The sequence below is a fragment of the Lolium perenne genome, chromosome 7 (genome assembly GCF_019359855.2).
Source record: "Lolium perenne isolate Kyuss_39 chromosome 7, Kyuss_2.0, whole genome shotgun sequence".
NCBI lineage: Eukaryota > Viridiplantae > Streptophyta > Magnoliopsida > Poales > Poaceae > Lolium > Lolium perenne.
Window position 1 is genome coordinate 301,928,622 of NC_067250.2, and position 14,947 is coordinate 301,943,568.

At 47.6% G+C, this 14,947-nt stretch overlaps 2 protein-coding genes across 2 annotated transcripts; both read right to left on the reverse strand.

The window, feature by feature from the left end:
- Window positions 1-3,369: 3,369 nt before the first annotated feature.
- On the reverse strand, window positions 3,370-5,867 carry LOC127311986 (14 kDa zinc-binding protein-like). Its single transcript, XM_051342461.2, has 6 exons — window positions 5,718-5,867; window positions 5,555-5,614; window positions 4,343-4,429; window positions 4,110-4,257; window positions 3,763-3,880; window positions 3,370-3,658 (listed from the first exon to the last, which is right to left on the reverse strand). Exons 1-6 carry the CDS (start codon window positions 5,771-5,773, stop codon window positions 3,591-3,593), a joined length of 537 nt encoding a protein of 178 aa, XP_051198421.1. The 5' UTR covers window positions 5,774-5,867; the 3' UTR covers window positions 3,370-3,590.
- Window positions 5,868-11,293: 5,426 nt separating this feature from the next.
- LOC127311984 (F-box/LRR-repeat protein 13-like) lies at window positions 11,294-14,597 on the reverse strand. Its single transcript, XM_051342459.2, has 4 exons — window positions 14,077-14,597; window positions 12,989-13,855; window positions 12,742-12,897; window positions 11,294-11,849 (listed from the first exon to the last, which is right to left on the reverse strand). Exons 1-4 carry the CDS (start codon window positions 14,185-14,187, stop codon window positions 11,541-11,543), a joined length of 1,443 nt encoding a protein of 480 aa, XP_051198419.1. The 5' UTR covers window positions 14,188-14,597; the 3' UTR covers window positions 11,294-11,540.
- Between the last annotated feature and the right edge of the window lie 350 nt (window positions 14,598-14,947).

The window sequence follows — 14,947 nt, forward strand, 5'->3', positions numbered from 1 at the left end:
AGGAGAGGGGTTGCGGTATTTGTCTCGTCCAGAGTACATTGCATCCTTTCCCTTTCTTGGATCTGACGGTGGCGTCTTTGATGGTACGGGGATCGGATTTGGGTGTTCCCTGGCTTTCCTTCTTCGCTCCGAGGATCCGGTGTGTGATTCATCGTCGGGATGCCGATCAGCGCGGGCGTCCTTCTGCGCGGTAGATACACAGTTATCCGGATTGGATTCCAACCTGCGCGAAGTATCCGCCTTGCTTTGCTGCTGCATTGCTGAAGCGACAAGTGTGCGGAGATAGTTGATATCAACTTCTTCGTCCTTCTTCTTCAACAGTTCCGCAGCTTTTTGCATGTTGTCCTTTGGGGTTTCCAGCGGCTGGTGATCTGCGGGCGTGTTGAAGGGTATCCTGCGAGGCGGAATTGCTTCTCTAACAATTCGATCGGCCTCCGCCTGCGCATAGATCATCTTTACCTCCCACTCAGCCCTCATGCTCTTGACCTGCTCGAGTGTGGCAGCAATCTCGCGGTCCTGTCTGTCGAAGTTTTCCGCCCAGGCCGCATGATCTGCCCTCCCTACCTTTAACGCAGCTTCGGTATCGGCGAGCTTCTTGGCTGTGGCCAGCATTTCCTTTCTGGTGGTCTCTAAAGCCTCCAGATCTGCGGTGTCGCCCGGGGTTATAGGTGTGTTAAGAACTGCTCGCGCGGCTACCTCCTCTGCTGACAGGATTTCCTCCGAGGAAGAATCCCTTTGGGGTCGGACCCGAGACATTGGAGATCCTTGTTGGGATGGTTGGGGGTCAGATTGGCTGGCTTGGTCTCCAGATCCAGTTTGTCCCAGCGCTGCTACCGTTGCGAGAACCTGCTTAGGCTGGGCGGAGTCGACTTCAGGCTGATCGCCGAAACCGTACTCCCCTAGCTTGCGGACGAAGTCATCAGATTCCATGGAGGGGGTATCTCCGGAAATTGGGCTCAGATTGCCCAAAATCGACTCTTCAACCGGAGCTTCGCTTTCTTCGACAGGCTGAGCCTGATCCGGATCTGCGCCGTTTTCCGGTGCCTCTACCTGCTCAGGACCAGCTCCGTCTTCTTGAGGGGCGGTTCCGGCGGTATGGGCCAAGAAGTGTACGAAGTGGCACCTCTGCTTTTCTAACACCTGGGAGACCCAGGCGGATCTGCATTGGTCTTCCACCTTTGTTTCCTGCTCAGGGGCGGATTGGGTGGGCTTTGAAATTTCCAGATCCAAGGCGGAATCTTCCTTGGGAAGCTCCTGCATCTCAGATCGGATCTTCGCGACAGCGTCCAACTCTGCGGCGGTCGCGTCTGCGTTACTTACCAGTGGGTTTCCGTCGGAATCGACGGTTTCCCCGATGAAGATGTGAATGCCGCCAATTGGGACGATGGAGAGCTTGACGGGGTTTGTCCTAGCCGGAATCCAGCACTCATCCGGAGGGACGATCGGCAGATTCCCGGCGTAAAGGACGCGCCCCACAGCGATGGTGTCGTCGTAGCTTCCCATGGCGGAACCCTCCCGGTTCCGGCCTCCAGACGCCACAGGCCCCACGGTGGGCGCCAACTGTCGTTGCCTAATCGACGGTACCTCGGAGGAGGGATCCTCACGAGGGGGAGAAGAAGTAGGGGCCATAGGGCGGAGTGCTCTCGGGACGGTGGTACGCGATTTACCCAGCTTCGGAACACCTGCACTATGACAGGGCCTACTGCTGCTTGTCTGGAATTATCTGGGCGCTTTCGCGTTGTTACAATGAGTTGTGTTCCTCCCTCTAGGGCTCCCGGGATCCGGCTTATAAAGGCGCACGGATCTAGGGTTTACATGGAGAGTCCTAGCCGGATTACAGATAGCCTAGCTACGGTACAATATCTTGCCGTGCACGTCACGGATCCGCCTTCCATACACGTCGTACTGGATCCGGGTTCCTCATGGGCCTCCGTGGATCCGGGTTACTCCTATGTCGGTACGGATCCGGCTTACTGATCCTGGGCTGGACTTCTTCCTGCATGATCAACAGCAACTGGGCCGCCCGATGGGCCACATGCCTCATCACCGTCTGTGGGCCACCCGGGCTTGCCGGATCTAGGCACTGTCGATGGTACACCCATGAAGTATACCCACAACAGCGGCGCTTTCAAGAAGGTAGCGGCATAGATGTCACCATCGCCCGCTATCGAGGAGCTTAGGTTTTGACCATGAGAACACCAGACACCCGCGACGGCAGGAGATGTAGCTCACGAAGACGCCTTCAAGAAGAAGTACGGCTCCCATGGGCACCGTCGTCATCGTCACCTACTCAGAACAGGTGCAAAGCTTTCGCCTGGCATGCCATCTCCGCCATCGAGCCCACTTGAAGCTCGGGTAGAAGGAGCGCAGCCAACAAGAGCATGGGACCTTGCCGCCGACCACCAAACGGCCACACCCGATGCAGCAGCCAAAAGCAGCACCTCCCTCCGCATCCAACAACAGCCGGAGCACCAGATCGGGACGAGAGCTGTCGAAGATCAGGTCACCCGCCGCCGCGCTGTCAAGGAACCGCACCAAGGCCCCGCAGAGGCCCAGATCGGCCCTGCCCGCAGCGACCCCGACGCCTCCACCGCGCCAAGGACCCCTCTGGCCTGCAGCGCGCTTGCGCATCTACGAGCGGAACTAGAGCCGCGCACAACCGCAGCCGTCGCATCCCGAGGCCGCTCCCCCGACGCCTGATCTGAAGCCGCCCGCTCGCTTGAACGCGACCGACCCGCCACGAGGCTCGCTTGAGCGCCGCCGGCCTCAACCGCACCAACGCTCGCTTGAGCACCACCGTCCATGACGTAGCAGCGGGTGCTCCACGCCGCCCTGCGCCAAAGCCAGACGCCAGCCCGCGCCTTCGGTCGACGAAGCTGCCCCACGCAGCCCGCCTCTGGAGCGGGGAAGGGAGACCCCGCCGCCGCCCAAGCTGAACGGGCTTTGCCCGACGGCGGGGGAAGAGGGTGGAGGCGGAGCTGCTCCCGATGGCTACAATTAGCGCCCAGGTCGCCCGCGGGGAGCGACCGAGGCATCGGTATAAACCCTCCAACAAGAATAAGTTTCCCCGGATCCTTGCCCCGAAGCGAACTATGTTTAAAATTTGGGGGTGGGCAATTGGGGATGCAGCTGAGCGCCGGTGCCCCCTATTTAGGGGTTACCCGCCGGCACCCCGATACAGTCAGGTGGTGGTGACGAGTGGAGATGCTCTTAGCAGGTGTGTGATTGCATTGCTTTACCTTCCCCTTTTAAGAACGAGAGCAGCTGACAAGATGCATTTCTGGTAATTGTTTGCAGCCGGAAGTCCAGAGATAAAAGACTGCTGAAGTAGAGTGTATATATGCAAAAACATTTACTAAGAAGCAGGTATTAGGTAAGTCGCCAAGCCGTTTCAGTGTCCTTCGCACTTGTAATAAGAGTATATTAAGAAGAGAGAAAACTACTAAGAGGGGCATCACAAGTGCAGATGCCAGATAGTACATACATCAACTTTGGCGAAACACTCAGACTACAAGTAACTCATTACACGCGTAGTGCATGATCCATCATACAGGAGCAGAAAAACGTACATTGTTCTAATGTTCTTAAATTTAACCAGGAGGCCATTTCATCTGCCGGCCGCCAAGTACATGCACGTGCAGATGATAGACCGATTGACCTGTGAGAAGATGATGCGGCATTAGCATAGATGCTTAAAAATACTGTGATGGAAGGAGCAGAAAGAATTGTTGGGTGAAACATCTGGAGCATGAGCTCCCTTACATCCTTCTGCTCCATTGTTTATGACAACGCGGTATCCATCTGCCACGCCTTCCTTCTCAGCTACTACTTTTGCCGCATAAAGAAGCTGCCCCAGAATATCAGCATGCCTTGGTTCAGCCTACATGCATGGCCTTCTATGAATAAAGTGACACATTGGATATGGCGAACTATCTACTAAAGGTTAAATTACTAACCTAGGTCAAAGAGACAGTTAAAAAGGCATTAATATTTAATAGGTACTAACATAAAGCTATATATACTAGGATACTGCCAGTCTGCCATGGCATAACATTTAACAGTTTGAATTCCTTCAGTGAACATAGTTATAATTAAGCAGTTGTAAATACCTTATCAAGCCCAGTTAGCCCATCTCTTAGCTTTGGGATGACAAGAACATGCACAGGAGCTTGTGGATTAATATCTCTAAATGCCAACACTTTCTCATCCTCATATACAATGCTTGAAGGGATCTCCTTTGCAATGATTTTGTCAAAACTAAGAAATGGACAAAGAAGAATATTCAGAGCCACACAAAGGGTAGTATAACATAGTAAAATAAGCAATCTGATCAGAAATCTACATGGTTGGTCCACCAGTATCAGCAGTCGCTGCCGCTGCTCTGGCAGCAGTCTCTTCATTCGTTGATGAAGCAGCGTGGCGCACAAACCTAGTATAATAGGGAACACATATTAAAAATATTGGTAAAGGGCCATAAATGTGCAGTTAGAGATGGACTCAAGAAAATTAGCAGTGAAGTTTCAAGATGGCCTTAACTGGACTAGAGGCAAGTTAGAGTGAGTCAGACAATGTTCAGGTTATTATAGATTGTTTTCGTGGGGAATCAAATTTCACATGACACGGTGGAATCTGAAACGATTGTTACCAGTGAAAGCTTGCATGGTTAATGGTTGAAATTGGACTATTTCCCGCATGTGTATGGCCAGTGATGAATTCTGAACTGAAATTGGACTACTTCCCGTCTGTGTATGGCCAATGGTGAATTCTATAACTGAAATGTCAGTTACTGGTTTATCCTAACTAACTGGCATTCAGGAATGGCCTTTTTTCAGTCAGGATTCAGTATTGACCTTTTTACTCTAGGATATGAGCCCTTTTTACTTTCTGGTTTGTTGCTTACTAGTATTAAAAAACAAAAATATACAGGTGCATTCACAGCAGTAAATAACTTCAAGCACATCTTCAGTGATACGCTGTTGATTTTCTATTGGACCAAGGTGCCTACCAATCCTAACACAAATACTAGGGCATGACAATCATTTTAAGCCGATTCTTCAGGGCTCACTAAATCTGGGAATGCACATGCACAGGTGCTTGTATGTTTCTATGCATCTGTCAGTTTATCCAGACTCAGTCAAGTGCTACAAGTAAAAAACATGACTGTGCCTCTAGTATTTTTCACCAAAAGTATAAAGTATTCCACTCAGCTAAGCACATCATATCACTAGACTGAATTTATTCGTGCCTTTTCAGTTCACACAATGGAACTGCATATGCACATGTCCCTCAGAGTTGCTATACTAAATCGAGTGCTACATGTTATAATCAAAATCTCCAGCATTTTCCACAAAAATGCGTAAACCGTTTCAAGAAGCTAACTCCAGATGCTACTAGTAATCACAAACAGTCTCAAGAATCAGCATCATCACAGAATGCCGCATAAAACAAACCAGTCCATCAACACACATAATCCAGAATACTGGCTCAAATTCCCGACTGAATTAGAGAGGAATCGCAGGGGAACTAAGATCCCTGATACAAGGAGACACCTCACCTTCGGGGAGCGAAGTCGCGGGCGACCCGGAACCCGTGCGGCCGCAGCAAGGGAGAGCGCCTGCGACAACAGGGAGGAGAAGGCGTTAGATTGACTGAAGTGGAGTACTGGACCGGATGTCTATCCGCTCGACAGGGCCGAAGGAGGCGCGGACAGAGCTTACCGGAGGAAGGAGGAGGTGGCCGCCGCGAGCGTCGCCGCCGCGGCCGTGGCCGCCATTGGAGACAAGGTCGGGAGTGAAAGTCTGCGGCCGTGCGCGGCGTGAGTGATGCTGTTGCGCAAGGTGGGCTAGGTGTATCCGGTTTATCGGCCGCCCGATGGAATAACGACGGCCCAGATGGAGCGTCATGTCCGTTGTACTCCATCGACATTTGCACAGTGAAGATGGCAATTTCAGTAAAAAAATCCCGGATAATTTATAGAGAACCTTTGTGCTAAAAGTCTCGGTTTGCTAAATCTAGGTCATTTTATGTCCTCATAAAAAAATCAGGCACCATACGAAAAAAAATATCATATTACTATGGTTCGACTTATTTTTTAGTGAACTTCACTTTTTACCCTGTACTTGTGCATTTGTGACACATATTACTCCGTTTAGTGGAACTTCTACCGAAATATCTCATTTAGGAGATCTTAAACACAGTTTTAGCCAAGTTTAGAATTTTACTTGTGTTGGTTAGATAGGTCCGGCATACTACGTCAATGTGGCGCGATAAAATGGGTAAAGATCGAAAATCAACATCGGCGATCATGTCCAAACTTAACATCTCCATTTGTTCCATCCCTTGTAACCATTCGCATAATTTCGAACCCCTTTCATCACTTCACACCTTTTTCAATGGACACACATCAAAAATGAGGGTTTGAAGCTTCTAAAAGCGGTATTCTAGATGAGTTTTCATTAAATGAGGGTAATATGTGTCACAAATACACAACTACGGGGTAAAGTGGAATTCACTCTTATTTTTATTTATTTTTTGCAAAAACTATGATTCGATTTAGACCAGTGTCGTGCCTGAGAAAATGGAGACCTTGTGCCAAACAAGATACTCGGGGCCTTGACTGAACCATTGACAATTAGAAAAATATGATATTGTTTCATATTGTACAGTACATCAGGACAAGCAATGCGACACCACCTTGTTATGCTAATTGAGCCCTCCATGGTTTTTGGTACTATTTCGGACCCCGACCTCTCTCGTCCTAGCGCGGCGGCGCCGCGCCTCGTTTGGGCGGCCGCCGGCGGATCCCCTGGCCCCGCCCATGTGCTCACTCCTACCGCTGCCGCCCTAGACATTGCCGGGCAAAGATCTCACTACTAGGAAAAGGCCTAGCCGTAAGATGGGTGTTAGTGGCGCACTGTGAGGACAAAGGCGCCACTACTACTTAGCGATGGCGCACCAAAAGTGGTGGGCCACTATAAAAAATGTAGTAGTGGCGCACCTCCCTATGGTGCGCCACCACTAAGTTTGACCATGGGTTTGACCCAGCCTTATACATAGCAATGGCGCACCGTGCAGAGGTGCGCCACAGCTACATGGTGCGACATTGCTATGTAAAGGGGAGGATGGACATGTTAGCATGGTGCGCCACTGCTAAGTGGTGCCCAAACATTTCCACCACCACACCCCCCCCCCATCGCCTTTTCGAGTTTGGAAAAAATAAAAGAAATAGATAGAAATTTCGAAAAATAAAACTCTTCGAGATGACCATATGTTATGACATCTAGTTTTAATGAAAATTTAAAATCATGAATTTCGATATATTATGCAAAATGGCGTCATCTTTCGGTAAAACGGGATTTCTGGTTGCATACGACCTACGATGAAAAACTTTTTTATATCAAAATCGATCTACACGAAATTTCCTATTCGAATTCAACCGCCTACGGTCGTTTGGAGAAAAAATGGATTCGTCAAATTCAAAACAGAAACATGACTTTTTTCAGGTTTTAGATTTTGGGCAAAAAATAGAAAAAAAATAGCGGTGGCGCACCCATGCCTTGGTGCGCCACTACTAAGCTTCCCGCCCACGAATTTCAAAATGGGATTCAAAATGGGAGGAGCCGGCCACTTACCCCTCCTTTCTCCTCCCTCCTCCTCCACACATTCTCCTGCTCTCATTCTCCTCTCCTCCTCCTGCTCTCCTCCTCTCCTCTCCTCCTCCCTTTCATCCTTTTCTTCTACTTCTCCTTTCACTCCGGCGACCTCCTCCACTATGTCGACCTCTGTGACCTTACTTTCCGGCGAGCTCCTCCACTATGGTGACCTCCGGTGACCTTACTCTCCGACGACCCTCCGACGACCCTCCGGCGACCCTCCGGCGACCCTCTGGCCTCCATTACCTCTGGCCTTCGTCCTCTTGTTCATCCTCTCCTACATCCTCCATCTCCTCACCTCTCTTCACCTCTCCTCACCTCTCCTACCTCCCTCATCCATCCTCACAGGCGGCTAGGCTAAGAAAAATGAGAATGAACATTGCACAAATAATTCTAGCAACAAGAACGAGAAAAAATAACGAGCCAAAAAAATTCGAAACAAAATGTGCCAGATCCAGATCCAGATTCCGATCCAGATCCAGATCTAGAAATTTCAAATTTTAGTAGTGGCGCACCTTGTTTCTGTCCAGTGGCGCACCTCAGACATTTAGGAGTGGCGCACCATGAAGCTAGTAGTGGCGCACTAGTACTAAAAGTTAGCAGTGGCGCACCACTAGTGCGCCACTGATGGGTATAAGTGGTGCGCCACTGATTGCCCTTTTCCTAGTAGTGTCTGGTGGTGTGGCGGCGGCGGTCCTACCTCGCCCGGTGACCAGAGGACTTGGCAGTGGCGTCCGGCGTGACCTCCCCTGAGACATCGGCAGTGGGGGTGGCGGGGACAAGGAGGTGCTGCTCCCTGGCGGCGGCACTACCGAGCGTTGACGACTTGGCCTAGATCTGGGCCTAGATGGGCTTGGGTGGGCTTCACATGCCGTTCTCATGTTGGTGCTCCGTCCGTGGTAGTGGCATTCCTGGGCTTCTCTTGCGTCATGAGGAAGCCTAGGGCTCCAGCTTCGGGCATGGTGGTCGTGGTCATCTTCTACGCTGGAGGTGGTTAGCATGAGGCTAGGTTGTCGGATCGTGGGATCCGTCATCAAGTCCCGGCTGCGAGTAGGGAAGACGTAGTTGTCGGTGAAAAACCGAGCCGATTGGCGGGCGATGGCGGCGTTCTGTGACTGAGCAACAACTGTTGACCTTCTCCTACCGCTTCGGGGGAAACCCTAGGATCTGGTCTTCCAGACCGGACGATGTCGGCATTGTGGTGTCGTTTTCTCTCTTGGGAGCATCGCTTGAGGAGTGGGTGACAGAGGCTAGTTGTCAAGTGATGCTTGACTGGCTGGTGCTATGTTGAGTCATGCATGTTCAGCAGGTGCTACGCACGACAGATCTTTCATGGTGGTGTTGATAACAGGCTGGCAAGGTCTATGCGGATCTCTACCTTGAAGATGGACCACTGATACGTCTCAAACGTATCTATAATTTCTTATGTTCCATGCTACTTTTATGATGATAGTCACATGTTTTATACACACTTTATGTCATATTTATGCATTTTCCGGCACTAACCTATTGACAAGATGCCGAAGAGCCAGTTGCTGTTTTCTGCTGTTTTTGGTTTCAGAAATCCTACAAAGGAAATATTCTCGGAATTGGACGAAATCAACGCCCAGGGTCTTATTTTTCCACGAAGCTTCTAGAAGTCCGAAGAGGATACGAAGTGGGGCCACGAGGTGGCGCCACACTAAGGCTGCGCGGCCAAGGAGGGGCCCATGCCGCCCTGTTGTGTGGGCCCCTCGTGATGCCCCTAAACCTACCCTTCCGTCTACTTAAAGCATTCGTCGCGAAAACCCCAGTACCGAGAGCCACGATACGGAAAACCTTCCAGAGACGCCGCCGCCGCCAATCCCATCTCGGGGGATTCAGGAGATCGTCTCCGGCACCCTGCCGGAGAGGGGAATCATCTCCCGGAGGGCTCTTCATCACCATGATCGCCTCCGGATTGATGTGTGAGTAGTTCACCCCTGGACTACGGGTCCATAGCAGTAGCTAGATGGTTGTCTTCTCCTCATGTGCTATCATTGTTCGATCTTGTGAGCTGCCTATCATGATCAAGATCATCTATTTGTAATGCTACATGTTGCGTTTGTTGGGATCCGATGAATATGGAATACTATGTTATGTTGATTATCAATCTATCATATATGTGTTGTTTATGATCTTGCATGCTCTCCGTTGCTAGTAGAGGCTCTGGCCAAGTTGATACTTGTAACTCCAAGAGGGAGTATTTATGCTCGATAGTGGGTTCATGCCTCCATTTAATCTGGGACAGTGACAGAAAGTTCTAAGGTTGTGGATGTGCTGTTGCCACTAGGCATAAAACATCAATGCTTTGTCTAAGGATATTTGTGTCGATAACATTACGCACCATACTTAATGCAATTGTCTGTTGTTTGCAACTTAATACTGGAAGGGGTGCGGATGCTAACCTGAAGGTGGACTTTTTAGGCATAGATGCATGCTGGATAGCGGTCTATGTACTTTGTCGTAATGCCCAATTGAATTTCACACTACTCATCATGATATGTATGTGCATTGTTATGCCCTCTTTATTTATTAATTGCCCAACTGTAATTTGTTCAACCAACATGCTTTATCTTATTGGAGAGACACCACTAGTGAACTGTGGACCCCGGTCCATTATTTTACTTCGAATACAATCTACTGCAAACATTGTTCTTTACTGTTCTTCGCATACAAACATCATTTTCCACACCATACATTTAATCCTTTGTTACAGCAAGCCGGTGAGATTGACAACCTCACTGTTACGTTGGGGCAAAGTACTTTGATTGTGTTGTGCAGGTTCCACGTTGGCGCCGAAATCCCTGGTGTTGCGCCGCACTACACTCCGCCACCAACAACCTTCACGTGCTCCTTGACTCCTACTGGTTCGATAACTTTGGTTTCTTACTGAGGGAAAACTTGCTGTTGTATGCATCACACCTTCCTCTTGGGGTTCCCAACGGACGTGTGCTTTATGCGTATCAACCAGCGGTTCGATGGTGGCGACGGCTTCTGAAGCGAGGGCATAGGCGCTCACCAAGGGTCTGCTAAACCAGTTGTGAGCTCTTGTTTTCGCCATAGGGTGACTCATGGATGCCCCTGGTTTTTAGGGTAACGACCCTAGCCCTGATGACAGTTTACTTCACCCATTGTCGGCTTTATAGGTCATGAGTGGTGGTTTTGGATTTTGTGATGTAGTATGATCTTGATAGTTCTATTGAATAAAGTTTAAATAAAAATGGTATGCATCACTTTGATGCAGAGGTTGAGGCTCCCCATTTTGAAAAAACAATTGTGCCCTCCCTTCAGGCTGTGCTTGTCGTTCAATGTGTGGTTTAATCACTTTAATCTGTTGTACGTGTTGAAAGTATCAAAAAAAATATAATCTTTTAATCCTCTCTAAGTGAGTTTGTCACGCTATTACTGATCACTGATGGAACAACATGATCAGGAGAAGTTGGATTGGTACAAAACGTAAGGAGAACAAACAGGGTTGCATGACCTCCACGGTCAAAAACAAAAGGTTGCACGACTTCTTTATTAATTTCTGAACTTGCCTGTCTACCAACAACAGCAGATGAATGAATTGCTTATGTTCAGAAATCTCTAACTCAAAGACAAACGAATACATCTTGTGGTTAAATCCTGTATAATCAGTACCCTATTTCTCTTTCTCTGGACAGAAATCCTGTCTACCAACATATTGTGCTTATATAAGTACCAGATAGTCTAATAAACACAACATAAATAAAGATACATGTGATTCAACTTCCTCTTTCTCTGGACAGGGTAAGGACGACTTTCCTGAGCCCCTTTTTCTATTGCCATCTCTCATACCTTTAAAATATAATATAAAATATACCTACAACATAGTTTCATATCCCCTTAATAGAGAATGTCAAGGACTTTCCTGAACTCTTGCCTCGAAAGTTTATTGAGGGCAATCGACGTGCCCCTGTCTATGTTAGGCTTAGCTCCACCCATGGATGGAGTAAACCAGTTATTCCTCACCACTGGATCTATGATCATACGCTCAAGAGAAGTTGCACTCCGAAGGAGGTAGAGTGCTAGTTCAACCTGACCAAGTAAACCATAGAACCCTGTTATTTTGATAGTCTTGAGGTGATGGTGAGGATGTGGCCGGTAGGCATCTTCATTTGGTTCACCGTGGATTGCCGAGTCAAAACAACACATCTGCGTGATTATATTGGTGTGTTAGACATAATTAACCAAACAATATTAAATTTAGAGCCAACAAAATGGATTAAGAGTTTGCCATCCCATATATAATTCGTGAAAATTGCGATAAGAAAATGGCAGAAGGGAGACAAGTTTGAGAAATCTATACAGCGGAAGGTGGATGATGGCAAAATAATCGTTCCATACACCCAAGAGTTCTAGAAAATTCAATAGTAGCACATTCAGATTGTAAAAGAACTTCAGGAAAAAATCATATGTGTAGTTTCTTTTTTGGATGTTGTTTTAGACAAAGAAATAGTCTCCAGTGTACTACTTAGAGCATATAAGGTATATATATTTGAGAAATCTGGCGGTAGATATAGGTTCATCTGCATAAAAAATCTCACTATATTACACCTTGTTCAGACTCGAGCATGGAAGTAATGTAATATACTAATCAGCCACATATTTATCTCACTAAGAAACTATGAATACGATGCGTTCCAATTTAAAATAATACAAACTCATCAAGTTTGTAGCACATTGGTTGATGTAATATACTAATCACTCCATTGGTGTAATATACTAATCACTCCATTGGTGTAATATACTAATCACTCCATTGGTGTAATATACTAATCACTCCATTTAAATGTAATATACTAATCACTCCATTGGTATGCGTGCAACACAAATATGTATACAAAGATGTTCGTTGATGCAGGTAAACTTAGGACCGAAAATACCCCTACCAATTATTTGCACAAAACATTGCACATGCACCCTACAATTGCTCAACGTACATCTAGGATTATCCTTTCCAACAAAATACAAATACTTTTTGTTTTCTGACCAAATGCACCCAAGATCATTTTAGAATTTTCAATTGTAATGTGAGATCACTTACATGGAGTACTAACTCTTCCAAAGCAGGGGCTAACTCCAAAAGATAGGCCAAACGAAGAATCCCACCAGTAACTTCTGGTGACCCAACAATATCGATTTTCAGGACCAGACGTCTCAGATTGGTGAGTCTGGTCTGATTTTTCACAAAATTTATCACCTGTACGACAAAGCATGGAAACACTGATTGAGCCAATGACCTGCTCATAAAGCACGAAGAAATGGAAGCTGGATCACGAAGGCAAACAGACCTTGGTTTCAATTCGGAAGCTTATGGAGAGGGACTGAACATGCGAAAGAGCATCGACAAGATCAGTGAAGACATAACTGAAGCAGTCCGAGGATGTGATCAATTCGACTGTTGCCTCCGAAATATTCACAGGTTCACCCAGCAATATAGGTATCGTACGACCAGCGAACAAAAACATGGTAAGGTTTGGAGCTCGGATATCCAACTTCTGCAGTATACAGTACTTCACCTGCAAATAATGGAGCCTGCTCAGTTCCTGGCCTATGCTTAGCTCATCCATTCTACACTTGGTGAGGCTTAGCCACTCAAGAACAGGGCAATTTGGGAGCAGGCACCCGAGATCACCTGTGACATGAACCATTTGCAGAGAGAGCTTCTTAAGGTTTGCAAATCCACGGTGATCAGGAGGTAGTGTTAAATACACGAACCCTAGACTAAGAGACTTCACGCAAGAACCACCCGAGGCGCTGAGAAGATGCAGCGGGAAACTGTACTTGTCATCTTTGTCGCTGCTGCCCTTCGGCCCTGGACATAAATCAAGAACAACATGTTTCGCCCTCGAGGCGGCACAAAAATTGATCCAATTATCGATGTGAGGTGTGTGCCTTTTGCGAAGCGCAAACTTGACCACAAACTTATTCAGGTTAGATGACTTGAGCTGTCGCTGGATGCTGTTGATCCCCCTGATGAACCTTGTCCGCAAGGGTTTTGCAGGTCCTGTCGTGGCGGCGTTACTGCCACGCATCGTGGCTCTAGTGAATACTAGCTTTGGGTAGCATTTCCAAAGCCTGCTCCACTTCTTGGATAGTATGCTCATCCGCACGGCTTCTTTCATTGTCAATCGCGATAGTATACCACGCAGTACATCCTGCAAGGAATAAGAAAACAAATCAATGGTCCTCCTCTCAAAGTGTTTGGTCCACCAAAAAAGATAACGTGTGTGTGTGGGAAGAAACGCACCAAGGTTCAAGTTACAGTTCTACCTTAATTTATGTGTGAGGAACAAGTATTATCACCCTTCACAGGAATAAGAAGGATATGCACGTGCTACTGCCCAGTAAAAAAGATGCAAGAACAAAATTAACTTACGTTGGGTAGATGGTGAAGCTGAATACCCTTCGATGTTGACATAGTTTTTTTGACACAACAATCAGTCTTCGGTCCCTGCCCACAAACCATCGGGGCACTTGTTTTCATCATCGGATCTGCATTGAAGTAGTCATGCTATCATGAAAGGCCAGCACAAAAGAAATTTCTTTTACATGAGAACAGAAGCAGGCTTGGTATTGTTCAAGTTTTTTTTTTTACATGAGCACAGAAGGAGGCTTGGGCTTGGTATTATTCCAAATAATCAACTTTTTAAAAAGCTATTGGGTTCATCTGAACATTTGCTGCGGATAGTTTGATTAACATCCAATCCATTAGCATGAACTTTTCTTTGAGCAGGCTCAACTGCCCATAATGCATCAGAGGAGGCACTAGTAGATCTTTTTTACTGGCTATAACAGATACAAATAACTAGAGTGCTACTGAACGTTGGGTGCAAAACAAATCCGAGAGCTCTACCACTCCACAAATAAGTTTCCTGGCTCAATCCATCTGAGCACTATCCGACAATACGATGTACTGCAATAAAAAAACCCTAACCTATCGGTACTCAAATGCGAGCCGTGTAGGACACGATGAAAACGGATCCAGGGACCAGGAAGAGAGAGGGGAGGGGAGAGGGGGAAGGAGACCTGGGCACTCCTCAGGTCGCCGGCCCGCTAATGAAGACGATGGAAGGATGAAGGAGAGCAAAGAGTAACCGGAATTCGGTCGTTCATCGCTTCGGCCCGGCCCCCGGCCGATACTTATCGTGTAGGAGGCATAGGGGCAACGTGGTGAGTCAGGACTCAAAACCGATACTGACACGATGTTACCAATATACAGTACACCTTGATCTCAAATAAAAAAAAAT

Excerpts from the sequence above, each read along its gene's own strand:
- LOC127311986 (XM_051342461.2), bottom strand. The coding sequence starts at position 5,773 with ATGGCGGCCACGGCCGCGGCGGCGACGCTCGCGGCGGCCACCTCCTCC. Across the intron at positions 5,615-5,717 it reads GCCACCTCCTCCTTCCTCCG|GCGCTCTCCCTTGCTGCGGC; the intron begins GTAAGCTCTGTC and ends CTGTTGTCGCAG. Across the intron at positions 3,659-3,762 it reads AAACAATGGAGCAGAAGGAT|GTCAATCGGTCTATCATCTG; the intron begins GTAAGGGAGCTC and ends ATCTTCTCACAG.
- LOC127311984 (XM_051342459.2), bottom strand. The coding sequence starts at position 14,187 with ATGATGAAAACAAGTGCCCCGATGGTTTGTGGGCAGGGACCGAAGACT. Across the intron at positions 13,856-14,076 it reads AGCTTCACCATCTACCCAAC|GATGTACTGCGTGGTATACT; the intron begins GTAAGTTAATTT and ends TATTCCTTGCAG. Across the intron at positions 12,898-12,988 it reads GCTTCCGAATTGAAACCAAG|GTGATAAATTTTGTGAAAAA; the intron begins GTCTGTTTGCCT and ends TTTGTCGTACAG.